General features: G+C 29.8%; 1 protein-coding gene across 2 annotated transcripts in view; it reads left to right on the plus strand.

Moving 5' to 3' along the window:
- Pde8 (phosphodiesterase 8) overlaps nucleotides 1–23,277 on the plus strand; it is a 1,030,175-nt gene that overhangs the window by 240,023 nt on the left and 766,875 nt on the right. For both annotated transcript variants that reach the window (XM_072540201.1, XM_072540203.1), the window contains one exon: nucleotides 9,832–9,879. In XM_072540201.1, coding sequence (XP_072396302.1) covers nucleotides 9,832–9,879 — 48 coding nt within the window. The remainder of the gene's footprint in view (nucleotides 1–9,831; nucleotides 9,880–23,277) is intronic.

Raw genomic sequence — 23,277 nt, forward strand, 5'->3', positions numbered from 1 at the left:
TCCATTCATAAAAGTAAATATTCAAAATACTTTCCGTTTTATATCCCCTCTCTTTTTTTAATTTCACACCTTAAAAAATAAAAAGGTAAATGATTTAAAGTAAGTCCACTAAAACTAAATAACTATGTTAAATGCTTTTTGGCGATTCTTAGTATATACAGGGTGGTCCTTCAGTAATTGTACAAAAAAAACAGTAGATTCTACACTGTCAATACAATACAAAATATTACGATTTAAGCCAACTTCCTTTAATAAAATGTTAATATTAAGAAAGATACAGGGTGTTAAAGTGGAATTTTTTTTCCTTATATGACGCATCAACCACGCAGGGTTATTAGCGTGTATGGATTGTGCTACAGAGTTAGAACTTAACAATAGAATATTAACTATAGCAGTACATAAATAGAAATAAACCTAGATCCACAGTAAAATATTAGATTTTTGATATCAGCTTGCAGTCTTTGAGAAAGGCGAAAATATTTTTAGTATTACTGTCTTTTCCAAGAGCACTGTTTAATATTGATGGTATGTTATACATTTTGCGTTGCACATCGTACTTGGAGCACTGCAATAAACAATGTTTTACCGTTAAGACACTTTTATACAATTATGTCACACACAGGTTTATCAGTACGTTTTAGTAGGTAGTCGTGTGTTAACCGAGTATGGCCAATCCGGAGGCGAGTGAAGGTTACTTGTTGTCTTCTATTGTTAAATTTTGGGAATTTCCTATGATTCTTATCAACTTCGTACAGCTTGGTTGAGGAGTTCTTCCATGTATCCTGCCATATTGAATTAATCCTTTCTTTAAAGAATGCTTTCAGATCGGAGTGAAAAACTTTCGTATTCTCTTTTGCGTTTGGGTTAGTAGGTGCATTTTTTGCTATTTTATCTACAACCTCGTTTCCTTCGATTCCAGTATGTGACGGTACCCACATAAAATTAACTTTCATGTTCATATTTTCTGCATGTTTTAGTTCCTTTTTAATGAGAAGGGGTAGTGGATGATTACAGTAGACTTGGTTTAATGCCATTATTGAGCTGAGAGAATCTGTAATAATGATATTTCTCTTTTTATTTTTGTTAACTATCAGAACTAGTGCTTTTAGTATCGCATGCAGTTCAGCTAAGAACGTTATTATATATAAAGGTAATTTGTAAGCTTCTGTATAATCTGATGAGTAGATTGCTGCCCCAGTTTCTTCTTCGTTTTTGGAGGCATCGGTGTAAACTTTGAAACAGCTACCATATTTGCTTAATATTTTTAGAAATTCTTGATTAATTTGACTTGCTGGCGTTTCTGATTTGTTTAGGCGCAATAAGCTGGTGTCAGTAGAGGGAAGTCGAATTGTCCAAGGAGGAGGGGTTTGAATTGAGGAGATATCGTAGGTGTCTGAAAAATGGATACCCATTGTTAACAAGTAGGTATGTAGGCGATAATAGAAAGGGTGATCAGTTCGATTTGAAGTTTGGAAACAACTTTTGGAGCGGTCAGCGAATACGTTGTGTATAACAGGATTATTTTGATTAGACGATACTGCTGCGGCATAAGAAGACTTAGGTATTGTCTTCTAAATGCGAGTGGAATCTCTCCAGTTTCCCAGTATAGAGTTTGTATTGGACTTGTGTAGTGTGCTCCTAAGTAAATTCGGAGGCCTGTATTTTGAATAACATCTATTGTTTTTAAGTACGATTTTTTGGAGGAGTTGTAAACAATTAAACCGTACTCCAGTTTGGATCGTACTAAAGCCTTAGTTCGATCCTAATTTGTAGAAAACATTCTTCGTTATCAATATTAATTTCCCTGCACTCAATATTCTCTTCCCTCGTTAGAAGATACTATTTATTATGTCATAAATTATGTCATTATTATGTCAGTTTTTCTTTCACGCGGTAAAGAGTAGTTTTGAAACGAAAATATCACATTGACGCAACGAGTTAGCCAAAAGAGTTCGAGCCAGCCACTCCAGCCGATAAAAAACACATTTTACGAATTTTAAGTTCGCTTAGTGCTATTGGGTGCTGATACAAGTTGTTTTTCGCAACTAAATAAATAACTTTCAAATCGTCATTTTTAATGTGAATTTCCTACAGCCGATCCAATCGTCAAAAAAGATAGGACATCACAGAAAGTGCTTAAACACCTTTTGGCTTTTTACAGTCCTCTAACAAAAAAGGGTGACAGGAGCAAACAGCCTTGTAGATATGTAGTAATGTAATTCTGACTGCAATTGCCTCGAGGTTTGTTTTTAATGGTATTTCTATACTATCAATGTCGTTCTTTATGTATATCGCTACTCCTCCGCTGGCTATTTTAGCATGTTGTCGTTTTTTAAAGAAACAAAGTTTTTTAGTTTATGTACAGTGTTGCTTTTAAAATTAGTTTCTTGTAAACATAGAATCATTGGTCTGTATTTTGAGATAAATATTTGCAACATTTCTAAATGGGTGTAATACCCATTTATATTCCATTGAATTAAACTGCTGAATACTATTATTATGTTAGTATGTGTCTACAGAGGTATCGCTGTCTGCCTCGATATGGAAGTTTGGATCAATTTGTCGAAGAATTTTATTTCTAATTCGGGTGCATCTACTTTTAATTTTGCTGTCATTTAGTTTAGAGTAAATTTTTGTCAGTAGATCTGTGACTTCAGAAATTTCATTGGTATATATTTTTGCGATACTTAGTGGGTCCGAAGATCCTGTACAGTTTTCGAAGAAATCTATTAGTTGTTCATAGTTTAAGGGATAATTGGAATTTTGGTCGTTAAATAATTCTTCTGTTGGTTTCAGCATTTCCTCTAGCGTCTTTGTTGGTTTCTTTTCTTGGTTTAATTTAGTCTTTTTCTATTAGTTTTTGGTAATTCAAAGAGGTGTTCTGATGAAGGAGTTGGGGACGGTGTAGAACGCTCAGAAACTGTGCGTTTTTGTGGTACTGGATCTGTTTCTATGTGATTAGTTAGGAGTTTTGTACTTGGTGTTTTATGTTGCACAGTTTGTTCCTTAAGTTGGGTTTGATTTTGTTGGATGGTACTAGTTACTTCTTTAGTCACCTGACTAGTCTTTAGTCTGACCGACTTCTATATTGTGAGGTACAGAAGTTGTGTCGCCTGATACAGATACCTTTGCTGGACAGTCTTTTGCTAAGTGCTTGGTATTTTTGCATATTTGGCATGTCTGGTTATCTAAATATAAGTATATTCTATATGATGTTTCCTAATGAGTAATAACAAAAGAATCGGGTAAGGTATGGTTGGTTAAAGGGGATATGTAGGTTTGCCGCCTGAAGCTTAATATATGCTGGAATTCATGACTTGAAGTCCCTATCCGTAGAAATGATAGGGGTGACAAAAGTTTGACACCAAGTGCTTGCAATTCAGATTCCAATAAAGTGTGGAATGGACGGACATACGTTAGAAAGTACTAGTCGTTGGCTGGGGGTGATTAGTCGAAGTGCTTGCAAGAATTGTTGATTAATGTTGATTTTTCCGTGGTTGGTAATAAAATCATCGACGAATTTTTCGTTTGCTAAGTAAATGCATATTCTGTTGTTGGACAGCCTTGAACAGAAAACAATATTGATTGGTCGAATTATTAGGCTTAAACTGTGAAGGTAATCTTCAATGTGAGTGTTGTCTATTGCATCAAATACGATTGCTTGATTTCTTGACGGAAAAACACTAGTAGTTGGTCGTCTGGTAACGGAAGAGTAACTTTTAGGTTGCACAGGTTGTTGGTCTGGTACAGAACTAGGTTGAGTTGACGTAGATGATGATGCCATGATGTAAAAATTAGTATTTTGTTTGCCAAAATATTAATTATTTGGAGCCATAAAATACTGGCCTATTTATATAGTTGTCGATATTATTTGAAATAAAGGTATCTTACCAATGTTTATCATTAAAATAAAACACTTTCACAAAACGCGTTTTTAACTTTGCAAAAACAGGTAAACGAATAATTAGAATTTAACGTCTTTACTCGTTGGCTGTTCTTATAAGACTCCAAAGTGGAAATTTAAAATTTAATTAATTTGCGCCCAACTTTTTTGCTTTTGAAGTTAGCGCTATTTGTGTTAAACAATATTAAAGATACATTAGTTTAACAAAAAAAAAGGTATACCCGTTAATAACTTCAAAACTAAACAGTTTTCGAGATAATCGCATTTTACAAATCAGCTGCATAATAATTCTTAGTTATAATATTTGTGCGGTAAAGCACTGAATACTTGTAAATATACATAATTAATAGTTTATTCTTATAAAAACAGCTCAAAGATGGTTATTTAATATTACAAAATTCCTCATTATGGTTGCTAAATGTCTTCTCCTTTAGGTACCGTTTCCGTATTCAGATGTTGGCCGTCATCATGTTTACAATTTTTTTTAAACCTTTCTCTATCGCTTCTAATCTAGCGTTGTATTACTTTTTCTTCATAGTAAAATTATAAGGCGAGCGTCACGAAATAACTCTTCACATCGATTTACTAGTCTCCATTAATTCGTTTTTAGTCATCATATATTTTTTATTGTTAGTTGTTAATAAATTCCTTTCAAGCTGTAATCAAATTTAATTTTTAAACATTTTATTTATTTTATTTAATAATGAAATTGACTATCAAAAACTGATGAAATATCAAATTTGTAGTTTAATAATAATTTAATATTTACGGATCTAATTATGACAGACGGGTCTGTCAAAGAGTAAACAACGTATGCTTTGTTGATACGTTAGCAGGTGGCCCTACTAGCAAACATAGTAATTTATTTAATTATCATTAGACAACTCCAATACATTACGGGACATTTTAACATAGTAGACTGATGTCTGGAATGCTTTTGACAACTAAAAATAAGTCTTATTTCGATTAATCAGCAATTTTTGTAATATAGAGTTTATTTTATTTTATCGAGTATTTATTTTTAAAAGAAATAAATACTGCAGCAGTTTCTTTTGGACCAATGTAGCTATTTAATATGAGACGATCTTTTTGAAACGTATTGACAAAAAGTTTAATATTATTTAGTTTACTATTTTTTAATTTGATTTGTAAATAAAATGTTTTGAATATGACTTCAATTTAACATAAAACGTAAAATATTTGATATCAAATCCTATTATCCAATTATTTTGTTAAATCCTATTATTAATTATTTATTTTCTTTTATGATATATTTATTTTCTTTAATATTTCTGAAATTATTCATCCTAGTTAACGGTATTTCATACCACAATTCAAAAGTATTGATGCTTTTGTTAATTTTTCATTCTTTGCCTGGAGTAATTGCGTTAAATCAGAATTATGCAGCTAATTTTTAAAATGCGATTATCTCGAAATCTATTGAGTTTTGAAGTTAATAATAAGTATATCTTTTTTTGTGTTAAAATAGTGTATCTTTAATATTTTTTGACACAAATAGCGCTAACTTGAAGAGCAAGAAAGTTAATCGCAACTATATGCCACATTTACATCAAAGTATGCATCAAATTATAATTTCTCATATTTAAAAGTACCCAGTTGTAAATTTGTATGCATAAATGTTTACAAACATGAAAGTTATAGCGAAAAATAGAATTTTAAATTTTAACTTTAACACGCTGTATCTTTCTTAATATCAACATTTTATTAAAGCAAGTTGTCTTAAATCGTAATATTTTAAAGTGTAAAATCTACTGTTTCTTTTTGAACATTTACTTAAGGACCCTGTATATACATACACTGTGTATTTTCTTTTGCCTACCCACATAGATTTTCCGATTTTCCAAATTTTCGTAGTTTTCTTTATTTCAAACAATTTAATTTACTAAGTTTAAAGTTTTTAAGATATTTAAAGTTTTTAATTTTTTTGCTGTTTCCCCAGCAAGGTGTTTGACCTAGAACTAAGCTTTGACCGGTTCTGAAAGCCAGAAACCCGCATTTGAGCATTTTGATGCATTTTGTCATAAGAAATTAATTGCTAATTAGCTCAAATTAAAAAAATCTCGCCAATGATGTAAAAAATTAATTTTTTTTCGTCTTCTATGCCCACCCAAATTTTTAGCTTTACTTGTTTTTCAGATAATTTAAATTTACCAACTGTCTAAAAGTGCCTATTATTCCTAAATCAGTCAAAACGGTACAACTTAAATTGAATGTGTGTTTAACAAAGTACACCTAGAATTCAACGAGAAATTGAAAAATGCAACGCATATCGAATGACGAAGTTCGGGAATATTTCCGATTAAATGTTCCATGCTCCATGTTTCATGCTCGAAAACATTTTTATTAAAAAGTTCACTATCGAAAAGAATGCAGCTGAATTTTCAGAGCTAAGGTCCATTTAGATTGGCAGATATGTCTAATAGGCCACTTACCGTGATACAGCTTATATAAATTTATCAGTTAAGTTTTAAAGCAATTTGCTTAAAATAACTTCTGAATTTAATAGATACGCAAACAACAAGTGTAACAGGTAAGAGGCAATTTTCTGCATTAGAAACTAGCGAATTGGGGCAAAAATATTGATGATGAGTTTACATGAGGTGATCAGTTTATGGGTCTTCAAAAGATGCCAGTGATCAGTTTGCTATATTATCTCGGAGGGTCTAATAATTTGATGGAGGCTATAAAGTCATAAGTTCGTAGATGTTCAAACAAAATGGGACACAAAGGATCTGACCAAGCTTGTACCATCGAGCCTTTAAAACAGGAGCAAACTATTTAGTGAAATACCACAAAGTTTCATTAGAGACATCAGAAAAAGAAACCAGGGCTCTAGATAGGCAAAGTTCGCTAAGATAGGAAAATCCATGAGATTTTTTAGGATATAAACCTGGAGCAGGAAAAATCAATTTTCTTTAAAGAAAACAAACGTAAGGCTAACGATTGGTAACGGCCCCTTAATTACGACTTGCATAAAATCGGAATAATAATCGACTTTATCTGTTAACTATATTGTGGGCATATAATAAGAAAAAATAAGAAATTGTACAAATTTGTTTTCCAAGTATTAGGTTCTAGGGTACCTACCTATACTCTAAAAATTAACCAATAAGCCAAATATACTGTCTTAAGGTTGTATTTACATATTTGCTTATCAAGGCAATTATAAAATAATCAAGGTTCCCCACTTGTTTATTATTGAACGAACTGACAAATCTATTGGATTAAGATGCGTGACGGATAAAAATAATATATTAATTTATAATTAATACATAATATAATTAATCAAATATTATTCATGACGTTCAAAGTGTTTAAATTTATTGCATTGCAAAATTTTCTAATTAATCGAATTTAGAATTACATTACGAGAAAAAAACTTAATCAATAAATCACAACTGAGTGAATTAAAAAAAAGTGGTACAGTAGGCGCTACCGTAGACTAACCCAAAGATTCATACTATTGTATTTTTAACATTTAAATATTTTAAAATTAAATAAAGTATCCAATTTTATTGTTAATTTACTATTTTTATAGATTTTTTATAGATTTTAATAAAATTTATATGTTTATATGTTATATCGCCTGAATGGACTCTTTCCACTGTTTATTGTGACTGCTATTTCGTAAACAAGCCATATTTAATATGTGCTGATTTAGAAATCTCTTTCAAAGTGTAGATGTGAAAATTTAACTTAAAATGTTTTACTAGTAACTAGTAAAATTTGGCATTGTATTTATATAATAATAATAATAATAATAATAATACTAGCGTTTATTGTCCAACAGAATCCATTTATAGGACAAAATACAATAATAAAGTTAAATGAAATATTAATAATTCATAGGTACTAACTAAGTAACACATTTTTCGAGTATTTTACCTTAACATAAGGAAACTACTCAATCACCTAGGTAGATCTGAGCCATCCTAGTAAGCTGCTTTAAACTGCAGTGAAATATATCGCAGTAAGCACTTAAGGAATTATAATAGTTGCACATGAGAAATAGAGGAGAATTTAACATAAGATTAGTTCTAGCTTGTGTATTTCTGAACGTAATCGAACTTCTCACTGGATAAGATGGAACGTTAAAATTTATTTGTCGAAGAATATCAGGGCAGTCAATGAGATTATGTAGTAGCTTGTACAGGAATATTAGGGAGGCATTAATTCGTCTAGATTCTAATGATACTACGTCCAAACCGCTACACAACTCACTATTGCTGATGCCCCTCTTGGGATATATGCCGTTAATTTTGAAAGACAAAAATTTAAAAAATTTACGCTGCACCTGCTCTATAATTTGGATATGTACATCTTAAAAATGTGACCAAATGACAGAGGCATGTTCCAGTTTACAGCGTACAAAAGTGTAATAAAGTAATTTAATTGCCTTAGTTTTAGTGAGATTTCGACTATTTCTAGTTATGAATCCATAAGATTTAAGTGCTTCTTTAACTTTTAAATTAACATGTCCAACAAAGGTGAGTTTATAATCAAATGTAACTCCAAGGTCTTTAATTTTATTCAAACGTTCAAGTTCATTGACTTCGATAATATAAGGATGGTATATATTAGACTGTTTCCTAGAATAACTAACTACTTTGCACTTATTGGCATTAAGATTCAAATGATTTGCATTACACCATTCGTGTACTCGATTCAGTTCACTCTGCAGAAAATGACAATCATTAAGATCGCTTATCAATGAATAAATCTTTAAATCATCGGCATAACATAAACATAATACAAAAATGGATTCACACAGATCATTATTAAATAACAAAAACAATAATGGACCTAGATTAAAACCTTGCGGAACCCCTGAAGAAGCTAGGTACTTTTCCGATTTGTAACCATTATAAGCAACAAACTGCGTTCTATTTGAAAAGTAAGACCTCATAAAAGTCACGGCATCCTCAGAAAGACCAAAGAGACACAATTTAGAAAGTAATACGCCGTGGTGAATTCTGTCGAACGCCTTCGTAAAGTCAGTGTATATGACGTCAACTTGACCTGTATTATCTTGGGCCGCTGAGATATATTGTGTGACCATTAATAAGTTTGTTACAGTGGACCGATTGGAGACAAAAGTATGTTGATATTGAGACAGCTGATTACGAGTGCGTGAGTAAATACGATTATACAAAACTATTTCAAAGACTTTCGATAGATTGCAAATAATGGAAATTGGTCTGTAGTTTTCTACCTGACCCTTTTCACCAGTTTTGAATATTGGGCACACTTTTGACTCCTTCCAGAGACTCGGATATTCCTTGTTAAGAAGACATAAATTAAAAATTTTTAATAGTGGCACAGTTAAGGCACCTATACAATCCTTAACCAAAAAGGATGGAATATTATCAGGTCCACACGTCATTTTGTCTTTCAATTTCTTACTAGCCAAAATTATCTCAGACTCTAAAATAGGATAAAAATTTAAGTAATCTGCGTCAACTGAGGAAGAGTTAGCCTTGAAATTAATATCTGATGACAGAAAAACACTCTTAAAAAATTCTGCAAACACATCCACAATATTTTGTGGGTCGGTGGTAGTAATGCCATTATATTTCATCACACCAGGAATTCTTGAACTATTATTTTTCAAATTTACGTACGAACAAAACTTATTGGGGTTGATGGATAAAGCAATTTGGATATTCTCGATATATATACATTTATATGCATTGTATTTAAATTATTTTAAAACGGGGGGTGTCTAGAATAAAAAATTAAACAGAGAATTTAATATTGTTATTAATTGGATGATATATGATGACATTTAAATTTTGACCGTTGGAGAATCGTTAATAATCAAATTCCAATCGACATCCAATATATATACAATAATTTTTGAAGGCTTTATAAAACAGAATAAATAAAATTATATTTTTCTATTTCAGAACCAAAGCGTGGAAAGAAGTCGAGTATGCCATTTTTCCCATTTAAGGGTAAGCAGATGGTCGCTTTAATATTTCATTTCAACATTGAACGTTCACAATGTGTTATTAACTTCTTGTTTAATACCATTAGTATTAAAAGTCACACGTAATTATCTATAAGAAACATAATTTAACTTTTTCCAGGAAAGTCATCATGAAGATCACTTAGTCACAGAAAAAAAAAGTTAAGTGTAGTATGTAATCGTTACTAATAATGTAAATAGTTTAATAAAAATATTTTGTTCACCTTTAAGATCACTACTGATATTTGCTATAAATAAAACTGTGCTCTTGAGTAAGAAAGGGTCCCGAACTTCCACAAAATACTTTCGGTGTAAGTATTACATTCCATTAGTTCACCACGAATACCAAACTGTTCCAAGTTATAATAGTCTTTGATTTAGAACTTAATCAATTTCTTTAGCAAAATCTAGGTAAATATTATGTATGTTATTATTTTTGACTGTTAATGTTAACATGTCATACCAATGAAGATTGGCTATTGCAGAATATCCTTTGATAAAACCATACTGGTTTTATTAAATTTATAGCAATCATCTTGATGAAAAATCTATATTACGCAGTTTTCTATATAGAAGGCAAAATGTGTATATTGTGTATATTTCTTTAAAAATAAAGTAGAAATTAAGTCTAGGTCAGGAAAGCGAGAGTTGAGCAATTACAAGAAATACTGAGCGCATAAGACAAAAACGATAAAGTGAGACACTAAGTAAAATATACATAACACACAGCCGTAAACAGACTTGATTTAATATAATCAAAATAAAAAAATATGATCAAAAAACTTAATGGTGATTTCACAGAGGTAAAACAGCTATGCGAAGTAACGCCAAATCACATAGCAAGCCAACTGCTGCTGAACGGAAAACGAAAAATCACACGGGGTGGATTAAATCCTAACAGAAAAGACAAAGCACCTAAGGCCAAAAGCGAGACAATGGGTGGTTGACCTATTTAACAGCTGTCGGTCTACCTAGACGATGGAATATTTTGGCCGTGTTATGCGTCACCCAGTGGAGATTGTGGGGAAGTATAGAAGGAGGAACATCTGAGAGTATGCAGATTTTGTTCATCACAGTGCAGTCTCCATGATTTACGGCTAACAAGAACAAAGGCAGTATGCGTATTGTAGTCGGATTTAGACTCAAAAAAGTAAAGTAAGCAGACCAAGAGAGAGATTATTTTTAGGTTTTGAAGATGATGTTTAACTGTTTTTTGTTCAATTTTCAAAAACTGTAGGTCCAGACGAAATACCTGCGGAACTACTGAAATGTCTAGACGATGAAACGCTACTTGTACTTCTGGACCTATTTAATGAAGTATATAAAACTGGAAAAATCCCACAGGAATGGTTGGTGTCCACCTTTGTAGCAATACCAAAAACAGTATATGCCAAAGATTGTTCAGACTATAGGACAATATCACTAATAAGCCATAACCCCAAAATATTTCTAAAGGTGATTCATGGAAGATTATATAGAAAACTAAAAGATGATATGGATGATACTCAGTTTGGATTCCGCAAGGGACTGGGAACGAGAGAGGCATTGTTTGCTTTTAATGTCCTCTCTCAAAGATGCGTAGATATGAACCTAGATATTTATTCCTGTTTCATCGACTTCGAGAAGGCATTCGACAGGGTCCGACATGAAAAAATAATAGAAGTATTGAGAAACAAAGATATAGACAGACGAGACTTACGAATCATTATCAATCTATATTGGAATCAAAAGGCCAATATAAAGATAGAAGAACAAAAGTCCGAAAATATAGATATAAAGAGAGGAGTAAGACAGGGCTGTGTTCTATCACCATTACTGTTTAACGTGTACAGTGAAGCCATATTCCAGGAAGTGATAGCAGATCTGGGTGATGGAATCTCTGTAAACGGAAGAATAGTAAATAACAAAGATTCGCTGATGACACCGTTATAATGGCAGACACCCTGGAATCGCTACAAGAATTGGTAAATAGAATTAACGATTATTGCATTAGATACGGACTAAAAATAAATAAGAGAAAAACTAAATTTATGATTGTCTCAAAAACGCAACATGGAAATGAAAGATTAATGATAGAGCAAACCCAAATAGAAAAAGTAGAGACATATAAATATCTGGGAACCTGGGTTGATGAGAAAAATGACCAAAGCAGAGAAATCAAAGTCCGAATTAAAACTGCAAGGCAAGCATTTGTGAAAATGAAGACAATGCTTACCAACAGAGACCTTCAGTTGCATCTCAGATTGAGGGCTCTAAGATGTTACATATTTTCTATCTTACTATACGGAATGGAAGCTTGGACATTGAAGAAACAACACATAAGAAAAATAGAAGCGTTCGAAATGTGGTATTACAGAAGAATATTAAAAATTCAGTGGGTTCAAAGGATTACCAATGCTGAGGTACTACGACGTCTAAATAAAAAGAAGAAAACTAGAATATTTGGGTCACATAATCAGAGGAGAAAAATATGAGCTGCTGAGAATTATTATGCAAGGAAGGAACCTTAGAGAATGGTTTAACTCTAGTTCACTACAACTTTTCAGAGCAGCAGCCAACAAAGTGACCATAGCCGTTATGATATCCAACCTCCGATAGGAGATGGAACTTTAAGAAGAAGAAGTTCAATTTCCAAAGATACAGTAAAGTTAATTTTCCGAGAAAAAAAATTCATGAACAATATAGATAAGGGATCGTTTGAGAAAGAAAATTTTTGAGAAAATACTGGCGTTATCTAAAGAATATAATGGACTTCGAAATTATCATGGTTATTTTGGGAGATATGCAGTCATTACTTTTTTTGTACTAAAGGTAAGTGCTGTCAACACAAGATCGAATGTACCGAAGCGAATATGCCTTGCTTTATATGCTTTCTTCGAAGCAAACACACGTTTCATATAAAGATTTCTTTTAGACTGTAGATTTCTTTTAGATTTACAAATTTCTATGGATTTGTAAATCCTCAATAATTTGTTTCACAACTTTCTTTTATGCTTTAATATTATTTCACTGATAATTAAATTAGCCAGTTGGCAATTTACTTTTTTCTCTTATACTTTTTTATTGAAATTACGATTCTAATACCATAAGTTGCAGTCACCAGATGACCACTACATACTTCCGAGAAATATACTCCATATTTTCGTTTTAAAAAAGGTTTATCTCACACATCAATGTGATTATCAAGAATCCAGGATAAAAAGTTTACTTGTCTAGAGAATTTTTATAGCTTTATTTAATGAGCAACCAAACTTAAATTTCCCAACCCGCTCGGCGATGAAAATTTCGTTTATAACGCAAAAAGAATTAAAAAACGTGAACTATTCATTAATTTTAGAAATAAAAGAACTTGGACTTCTTAAATCTTAGGTTTTGCCCCAACGTAACCAAAAGTGTAACCGTAAGTCGATATGAACTCTTCGTGTATCTTTGTGTCGATAGATGTACGATTTCACTAATTCTGAGTAATTTTAACAAATGTCAAAATCAAAACCAAAACTTCAAACTTTGAAATATTCGAGCTCGACTTCAAAACGCATCGATTGATATATCAAATGTACTATTTCTGCGACTATAAAGTGGCACCTCCAGTTATAACATTTTAACCAGACGTGATATAAAAACCAAAAGTATATTTGTTCTTGGCTTGCTAAGATGCGTCTAATAATATATCGCTTATATTATTTTGACGACTTTAAAATAGTACTCTGAAACGGGAAGTCCAAGGTAAAATTTCCCACCTTCCAAACAGACAAGAAACTGAAATATTTGTTTTAGTCTTGCTAAGCCGCGTCGAATAATATATTGGTCTTACTATTTCGGAGGCTTTCAAACATTAGTTATGGTTGCAATTCTGGAACCGAAAGTCCAACGTCAAATTTCTTATTTTTAATACCGTCTTTGGTTAATAAGATTTCAGTCGATACCTCATTCTATCTGAACCAATAACGGCAGAGTTGTGTCTAGGGACGGAGAGACAGATATGGATAATTTAAGGTTTTTACATTTTAATGTTGTAAAATGAGTGAAAACAAAACTACGAACTTATCAGTTGGCATACCAATTGCTATAAAATATTTTTGGAAAACCTTATACTCAGCGAGGTTTATTTAAAAATCAATGAGAAAATTGATCCTCATCGAATTACCACTACAGTAGTTAGCGTACAGAGGTGCCATCTACTTTGGTGGCCATGAACGAAAACGACTTAGGAGACATTCGTTGGACTTTCCGAGTTTGAATTTATATCAGCCCGAGTATCTGATAAAGCAAGGGTACTGAAATGAAACATAACACTCTATTGGTACCGATTTGAGCATGGAAAGTTTAATGAATTTGTCTTCCTAGGCCATATATTTGGCCACTTAATTCAATAAAACGATAACGGCTTTTGCTAGCTGATTAAATCTTTTACATATATATATTTCTATATAACGTCGCTATGTTTTATAACTAATTTATTTGTTCCACTGGATTGCCTCTTCTCTGTGCAGATAATAAATAATGTTTTATTAACATCAATTTTATTTGTGTTAATTGGGTATTATTTGAATTATTAAATTTATACTTAAATACATTTATTATTCCAAATATTGTTTATAATTTCAAATTAAAAAGAGTGTATTATTAATATTTTATTTTTGAAATTTCTTTTTATTTTTATTTTTAGAAATCTACTTTTTTTTCAAGCTATTTTGGCAATAAAACATAATAATTTTTTTTATTTAAATAGTATTTTTAATTCCATATCTACATTTATAAATACGTACGTTTTCGGCAAATTGACATGCACTCTAGCTGTGTTCCGTTTTTACACTTACACTGACAGCATCGCGGCATGAATTGAGACTCCAGTCGAACAAATGAATTAATTATAAAACATCGCGACGTTGTATTAAAATATACACTGGTTAATTGCAAATCAGAGGATCTGGGTTATTGTATTAAAAATCCTATGCTCCGTAAAAATTTTTCCAAATCTGTATATATATATATATATATATATATATATATATATATATATATATATATATATATATATATATATATATATATACAAGGTGGCCGTTAAGTAATTGTACAAAAAGAAACAGTAGATTCTACACTTTAAAATATTACGCTTAAAGCCAAATTGCTTTAATAAAATGTTAAAATTAAGAAAGATACAGGGTGTTAAATTGCCAATTTAAAATTTTATTTTTCGCTCTAACTTTCATGTTTATAAACATTTATCTATAAAACTTTACAACTAGGTACTTTTAAATATGAGAAATTATAATTTGATGCACACTTTGATGTAACTGATGGAGGGCGCCACATATACCACATATGTGGTATAAATTTGCACTTAACTTTTTTGCTCTTTAAGATACCTGTATTTGGGACAAAAAATATTAAAGATACATTATTTTAACAAAAAAAAAGGTATACCCGATAATAACTTCAAAACTCAACAGTTTTCGAGATAATCGCATTTTACAAACCAGCTGCATAATTCTTATTAAGGCAATTACTCCAAACAACGAAGAAAAAATAGACAAAAACATTAATACTTCTAAATTAACGAAATATTAAATAAAATAAATATATCAGCAGGATAGTTAATAATAGGATTTTATATCAAACATTTTACGTTTTATGTTAAATTAAAGTCACAATCAAAACATTTTGTTTACAAACCAAATAAAGAAATAGTTAAACTAAATAACATAACTTTTTGTCAAAGTAAGTGTTCGATATGTCCACCATTTTCTTTAATTCATTTGTCAATATACTCCATAAAAGATCGTCTCATATTAAATAGCATCATTGGTCCTAAAGAAACTGCTGCAGTATTTATTTCTTCCCATAGTTGGTTGCGAATGTTTATGAGATTCTTATAGACACGTTGTTTTAATGCGCTCCATACACCAAAATCAAGCGGATTAAATTCTGGGCTACGTGGTGGCTATAATGTATAATGGATGAATATATTCTTTTGGATACATATCCAAATCTTATGGTATATTATGGAACTACATCTTATTTATCGTAGAGGTTAAATAATGTATTAAACGGTAATGTATCTCGTTCATTGGTTACTTCTATACACACGGAATAACCTATCGATGACATTACTTATTTATATGATTACGTTACAGCTTACGAGTAACTATAATTACATCTCGAACAAATGGACTATTATGATTTACTAACAAACTAATATTTTGCTGAAGTAAATTGTCTGTGTGTTTACTATATTTATAACACTATCAATTATTAGGCCAACAATGATGTTTTTGTAAAAATGCTGAGTCTTAAAGGTTAGATTTGTAGCAAAAGTATTATAAAACAAGACACATATGTGTTATTCAATACCTGTGCTCTAGTTTGTATTTGTCGTAATAAAAATAAGTAAACAATCAACGTAATGAATAATAAGTATTCTTTTCAGATTTTTTATGAATTAAATAATTATATCAATATCTCACCACATTGCCAAGGAATATGACTACCACAACCAATCCAACGTTCAGAAAAGTTGTATTTAAGTGTATTCTAACTACCTTCTCTCTAGAACTTACTCTCTCTATACCGTCTTGCATAAACCACATATTTTGGGTTTTCAGCATTTTACAATAGAGAAAACTTAATACAACACATAACAAAAGAAGCGATAGAAGAGAGAAATTATAAACATGATGACGGCCAACGTCTGAACACGGCACCTAAAGAAGAAGATGAATAATCTTTTCTCCAGTAAGACATTTTGTGATGTTACATTATCATCTTTGAGTTATTTTAATAAGAATAAACTATAAATTATGCTTATCTAAAGGTATTCAGTGCTTTACCGCACAAATATCAAACTAAGAATTATTATGCAACTGACTTATAAAATGCGATTATCTCGACGCTTGAATTTTCAGGTTACTAACAAGTATACCTTTTCTTTGTAAAAATAATGTATCTTTTATATTTTCTAACAAAAATAAAGCTAACTTAAAGAGCAAAAAAGTTAAGCGCCACTTTATGCCACACATGGAGCATACGTGGCGCCCTCTATTAGTTACATTAAAGTATGTATAAAATTATAATTTATCCTATTCAAAAGCATCCAACTGTAAATTTTTGTCCAAAAATATTTACAAACGTAAAGGTTATAGCAAAAAATAAAATTTTAAATTTCCACTTTAACACCCTGTATCTTTCTTAATATTAACATTTTATTAAAGCCAGTTAGCTTAAATCGTACTATTTTAAAGTGCAGAATCTACGGTTTCTGTTTGTACAATTACTTAAGGACCACCCTGTATATATTCGTTTTCTTATAAATATTATATATATATATATATATATATATATATATATATATATATATATATATATATATATATATATATATATATATATATATATATATATATATTGATACGATTGGGGTTTATAGAAAATAATTTATAAGTTATATACTACATAATATTAGATATAAAAAAGTATTTGATTATTTTAAATAAGTTATATACTAGAGAATTTAATAAAAATATATTTATGTGAGGGCATTTTAAGAAATTAGCATATAATAATTGTAAAAAGTTGCATTTTAGTAGTTATGATTTTGTAGATATATTTAAGTGAGCCATGTGACTAGGCAACACACTATACCCTCCATTCCAAGTGTCATTTTAAGAATTTTACGAATATAAGTGGGGTTATAGTTGTTTAAAATGTGTAGTTTATTAAATTAGAATGTTAAGTTACTAATTTAATTATATATTCTGATCTGAAAAGCCTAAATGTAAACAAAATTATCAATAAAAAATGAACGAATTCTCCAGAATGCAGAATTTGACCATTGTTTACGGTCGAACATTCTCGAAATAATGATTATGGCGGTGGATCGAACAGATATTTTTTTCGAGAACATCTATATAGAAGTAATAGAACAAATTGGAACATGATCTCTTACCAGATGATTCTAGAATATCCAAAAAGATATAAATACCCCTGATTTGGATTCAAGATGGCAGTTTTTAGTCAGAAGTCAAGCCAGTTTATTATGAAAGTTAGTAGACACATTTGGTTAGTAAAGTAAATTGTTCAGAATTTTCAAGAAGTCAGTCAGAAAAATTTAGTAAGAAATATGAAAGTTAGTTGGAGTCAGTGAATCAGTTACAAATAGTCCAATTGTTTAAGATAGTGAGTTAAATGAAGATTAAAAATTATGCATATATTTAATGCACATTTATAATTATACACAAATAATTATTGAAGATTATAAAAGTATATTAGAAGAATATTGGATGGACATTGGAAGGAATTAAAATTATATTATGATTGGAGACTAGTATAAATCAACTTATAATAATTGGATATTGGTATATTGAAAAGAAGAATAAATATAAATGGTGTTTGCTGGTTTGCTTGGTGGTTTATAAATGCTGGTGAAGAAAACTATATCTTAAATTGGTAGAAGCTGATAATTGGAAAAAGTAATTTCACAAAAACAAGGATAACCGAAGTACGAAGACATTCAGTGATGATTAGAATCTATATAGTGGAAAACAGTACATTTAGGCATTCAGTGAAAGAAAGGTACAAAATTTTGTTAATATAATTTAGTTAGTGTCATAACAATTTCAATTTTGAAGATAGTTTGTTTAAATTTTACATTGTCTATAGAATTTAATTAGTTTTATAAGAATATCAATTTAAAGATAGTTTATTTTAAATTTACATTGGCTAGGTTAGATATATATGTGTGTTTCATAATAGTTATAATAAAGATAATTTAAAAAAGTACTTACAAACTGATTCTTTGAGAACCGCGATAAAAACCCTATATTATTAAAAAATACTCATTGCTCATCATTCAAACAAACAACACATCATAACAATATATATATATATATATATATATATATATATATATATATATATATATATATATATATATATATTGTTATGATGTGTTGTTTTGTTTGAATTATGAGCAATGAGTATTTTTAATAATATAATATATAGGGTTTTTATCGCGGTTCTCAAAGAATTAGCTTGTAAGTACTTTTTTAAATTATCTTTATTATAACTATGAAGTATATATGATATATATATATATATACCATGTATAACTACATGAATTTAAACTTTTTCGCTTTATCGGTTCTGTGATTATTCTGTGTTTTAGAACTTATACTGAATAGTAGCTAAATTAAACGTTTAGTTAATATTTTCATACTATTTAGTAAATAAGTTTAAATTTTTTGATATTGTGTTTAATTTACATGCAACGTCAGAACATTTTTTACGCAATAGTGATACAAATGCGTGAGATATTAGGATTCTCTCGATAATAATTAACGTTTTTTTGTTCCAATCATTCCTGAGTACTGCTGGCAATAACGTGAAATGTTGTTAATATCATTAACCGAGCATTTTCGGCATTCACAGCTTCTCCCCGAACGCGACCAGAATTGGATTTTCCAACTTCCCAAGTGATGCACAAAAAAAACTTCAATAACAAATTTCCCTTTTTTCTTATGTTTTATCTAATTTGCTTTTATTTTAATGTCCAATAATAATATCCATCTTTACACTGAGTATGGATGCGACAAATAATTTTAATTATCTGGTATATTTCCGAGGTTTTTCACAAAATATTATTCTGCAACATCCGAAAATCATTTCTATTAATTGAATATATATTTGATACTATTTTTGACTCCAAAACTGCCATGTAGCTATAGACTATGATACTACCTTGGGCACTATATATATATATATATATATATATATATATATATATATATATATATATATATATATATATATATGTCACCTCGGAGGAACAATTAAGGGTCTAACCACCTTCTGATATCCCCGGGTACTCTATAGAGGGCTTCGAATATACTGTCGAGAGCTCCTCTACTTAAGTCCATTTTCGGGTTATGGACTTGGAAAATATTTATCTTCGGTGTCTTGCCTTGAAAAAGGCAAGATATTTCTTACATGACAATTTCTTCGTCGAAATAAAACACCAAGTTAAGTTGAAACAATTCTCAGCCACAGAGTATGGAAAATAAATGCAGGAAGCAGAGCCCCGAGAGCACTAAGCTCTCGGAGAGCCCGTGAGGGACTGCCTTGGCTGACCTGAAAATCGCCAATATTTATATGCGCTGTTCGAGCGATAAATAGGGATTTACAGGTCAAGAGCCAATGGGAAAATTCGAGGCGGGGCGATGCGCATCGAAATGCGTACTAGTCCACAGACTATCGCATTCGATGACATATATATATATATATATATATATATATATATATATATATATATATATATATATATATATATATATATATATATATATATATATATATGTGACGATTTGGGGTTTATAGAAAATAATTTATAAGTTATATACTACATAATATTAGATATAAAAAAGTATTTGATTATTTTAAATAAGTTATATACTAGAGAATTTAATAAAAATATATTTATGTGAGGGCATTTTTAATAAATTAGCATATAATAATTGTAAAAAAGTTGTATTTTAGTAATTTTAATGTTGTAAATAGATTTAAGTGAGCCATGTGCTTAGGCAACCAACTATACAGTGGATTGACAGATAGAAATTAATCATAATACGAATATAAGTGGGGTTATAATAATAATGTTGGTTTGAGGTGTTTAATTTATATATATTTGATGATTTAAATGTTTATTCTGATCTGAAAAGCCTAAATGTCAACAAAATTATCAATGGAACATTAACGAATTCTTCAGACTGCAGAGTGTGACCATTGTTTACAGTCGAACATTCTCGAAATAATGATTATGGCGGTGGATCGAACAGATATTTTTTTCGAGAACATCTATATAGAAGTGATAGAACAAATTGGAACATGATTTCTTACCAGATGGTTCTGGAAGATTGAAAAGATATAAATACCTGTGATTTGGATTCAAGATGGCAGTTTTTAGTCTGAAGTCAAGCAGTTTTTGGAAGTTTTTAGTCAGAAGTCAGGCCAGTTTATTATGAAAGTTAGTAGAGTGAAGTAAATTGTTCAGAATTTTCAAGACAGTCAGTGAATCAGTTACAAATAGTCAAATTGTTTAATATAATAAAAAAGGTATATTGGAAGAAATTAAATTATATTATGGTTGGAGATTAGTATAAATCAACTTATAATAATTGGATATTGGTATATTGAAAAGAAGAATAAATATAAATGCTGTTTGCTGGTTTGGTTGGTGGTGTATAAATGCTGGTGAAGAAAAATATATCTTAAATTGGTAGAAGCTGATAATTGGAAAAAGTAATTTCACAAAAAACAAGGATAACTGAAGTACGAAGACATTCAGTGGTGATTAGAATCTATATACTTAGTGGAAAACAGTTCATTTAGGCATTCAGTGAAAGAAAGGTACAAAATTTTGTTAATATAATTTAGTTAGTATCATAACAATTTCAATTTTGAAGATAGTTTGTTTAAATTTTAGATTGTCTATAGAATTTATTTAGTTTTATAAGAGTATCAATTTAAAGATAGTTTATTTTAAATTTACATTGGCTAGGTTAGATATATATGTGTGTTTCATAATAGTTATAATAAAGATAATTTAAAAAAGTACTTACAAGCTAATTCTTTGAGAACCGCGATAAAAACCCTATATATTATATTATTAAAAATACTCATTGCTCATAATTCAAACAAACAACACATCATAACAATATATATATATATATATATATATATATATATATATATATATATATATATATATATATATATATATATATATATATATTGTTATGATGTGTTGTTTTGTTTGAATTATGAGCAATGAGTATTTTTAATAATATAATATATAGGGTTTTTATCGCGGTTCTCAAAGAATTAGCTTGTAAGTACTTTTTTAAATTATCTTTATTATAACTATTATGAAACACACATATATATCTAACCTAGCCAATGTAAATTTAAAATAAACTATCTTTAAATTGATACTCTTATAAAACTAAATAAATTCTATAGACAATCTAAAATTTAAACAAACTATCTTCAAAATTGAAATTGTTATGATACTAACTAAATTATATTAACAAAATTTTGTACCTTTCTTTCACTGAATGCCTAAATGAACTGTTTTCCACTAAGTATATAGATTCTAATCACCACTGAATGTCTTCGTACTTCAGTTATCCTTGTTTTTTGTGAAATTACTTTTTCCAATTATCAGCTTCTACCAATTTAAGATATATTTTTCTTCACCAGCATTTATACACCACCAACCAAACCAGCAAACAGCATTTATATTTATTCTTCTTTTCAATATACCAATATCCAATTATTATAAGTTGATTTATACTAATCTCCAACCATAATATAATTTAATTTCTTCCAATATACCTTTTTTATTATATTAAACAATTTGACTATTTGTAACTGATTCACTGACTGTCTTGAAAATTCTGAACAATTTACTTCACTCTACTAACTTTCATAATAAACTGGCCTGACTTCTGACTAAAAACTTCCAAAAACTGCTTGACTTCAGACTAAAAACTGCCATCTTGAATCCAAATCACAGGTATTTATATCTTTTCAATCTTCCAGAACCATCTGGTAAGAAATCATGTTCCAATTTGTTCTATCACTTCTATATAGATGTTCTCGAAAAAAATATCTGTTCGATCCACCGCCATAATCATTATTTCGAGAATGTTCGACTGTAAACAATGGTCACACTCTGCAGTCTGAAGAATTCGTTAATGTTCCATTGATAATTTTGTTGACATTTAGGCTTTTCAGATCAGAATAAACATTTAAATCATCAAATATATATAAATTAAACACCTCAAACCAACATTATTATTATAACCCCACTTATATTCGTATTATGATTAATTTCTATCTGTCAATCCACTGTATAGTTGGTTGCCTAAGCACATGGCTCACTTAAATCTATTTACAACATTAAAATTACTAAAATACAACTTTTTTACAATTATTATATGCTAATTTATTAAAAATGCCCTCACATAAATATATTTTTATTAAATTCTCTAGTATATAACTTATTTAAAATAATCAAATACTTTTTTATATCTAATATTATGTAGTATATAACTTATAAATTATTTTCTATAAACCCCAATCGTCACAATATATATATATATATATATATATATATATATATATATATATATATATATATATATATATATATATATATATATATATATATATATATATGTCATCGAATGCGATAGTCTGTGGACTAGTACGCATTTCGATGCGCATCGCCCCGCCTCGAATTTTCCCATTGGCTCTTGACCTGTAAATCCCTATTTATCGCTCGAACAGCGCATATAAATATTGGCGATTTTCAGGTCAGCCAAGG

Source organism: Diabrotica undecimpunctata, chromosome 8 (assembly GCF_040954645.1).
Source record: "Diabrotica undecimpunctata isolate CICGRU chromosome 8, icDiaUnde3, whole genome shotgun sequence".
NCBI classification, from domain to species: domain Eukaryota; kingdom Metazoa; phylum Arthropoda; class Insecta; order Coleoptera; family Chrysomelidae; genus Diabrotica; species Diabrotica undecimpunctata.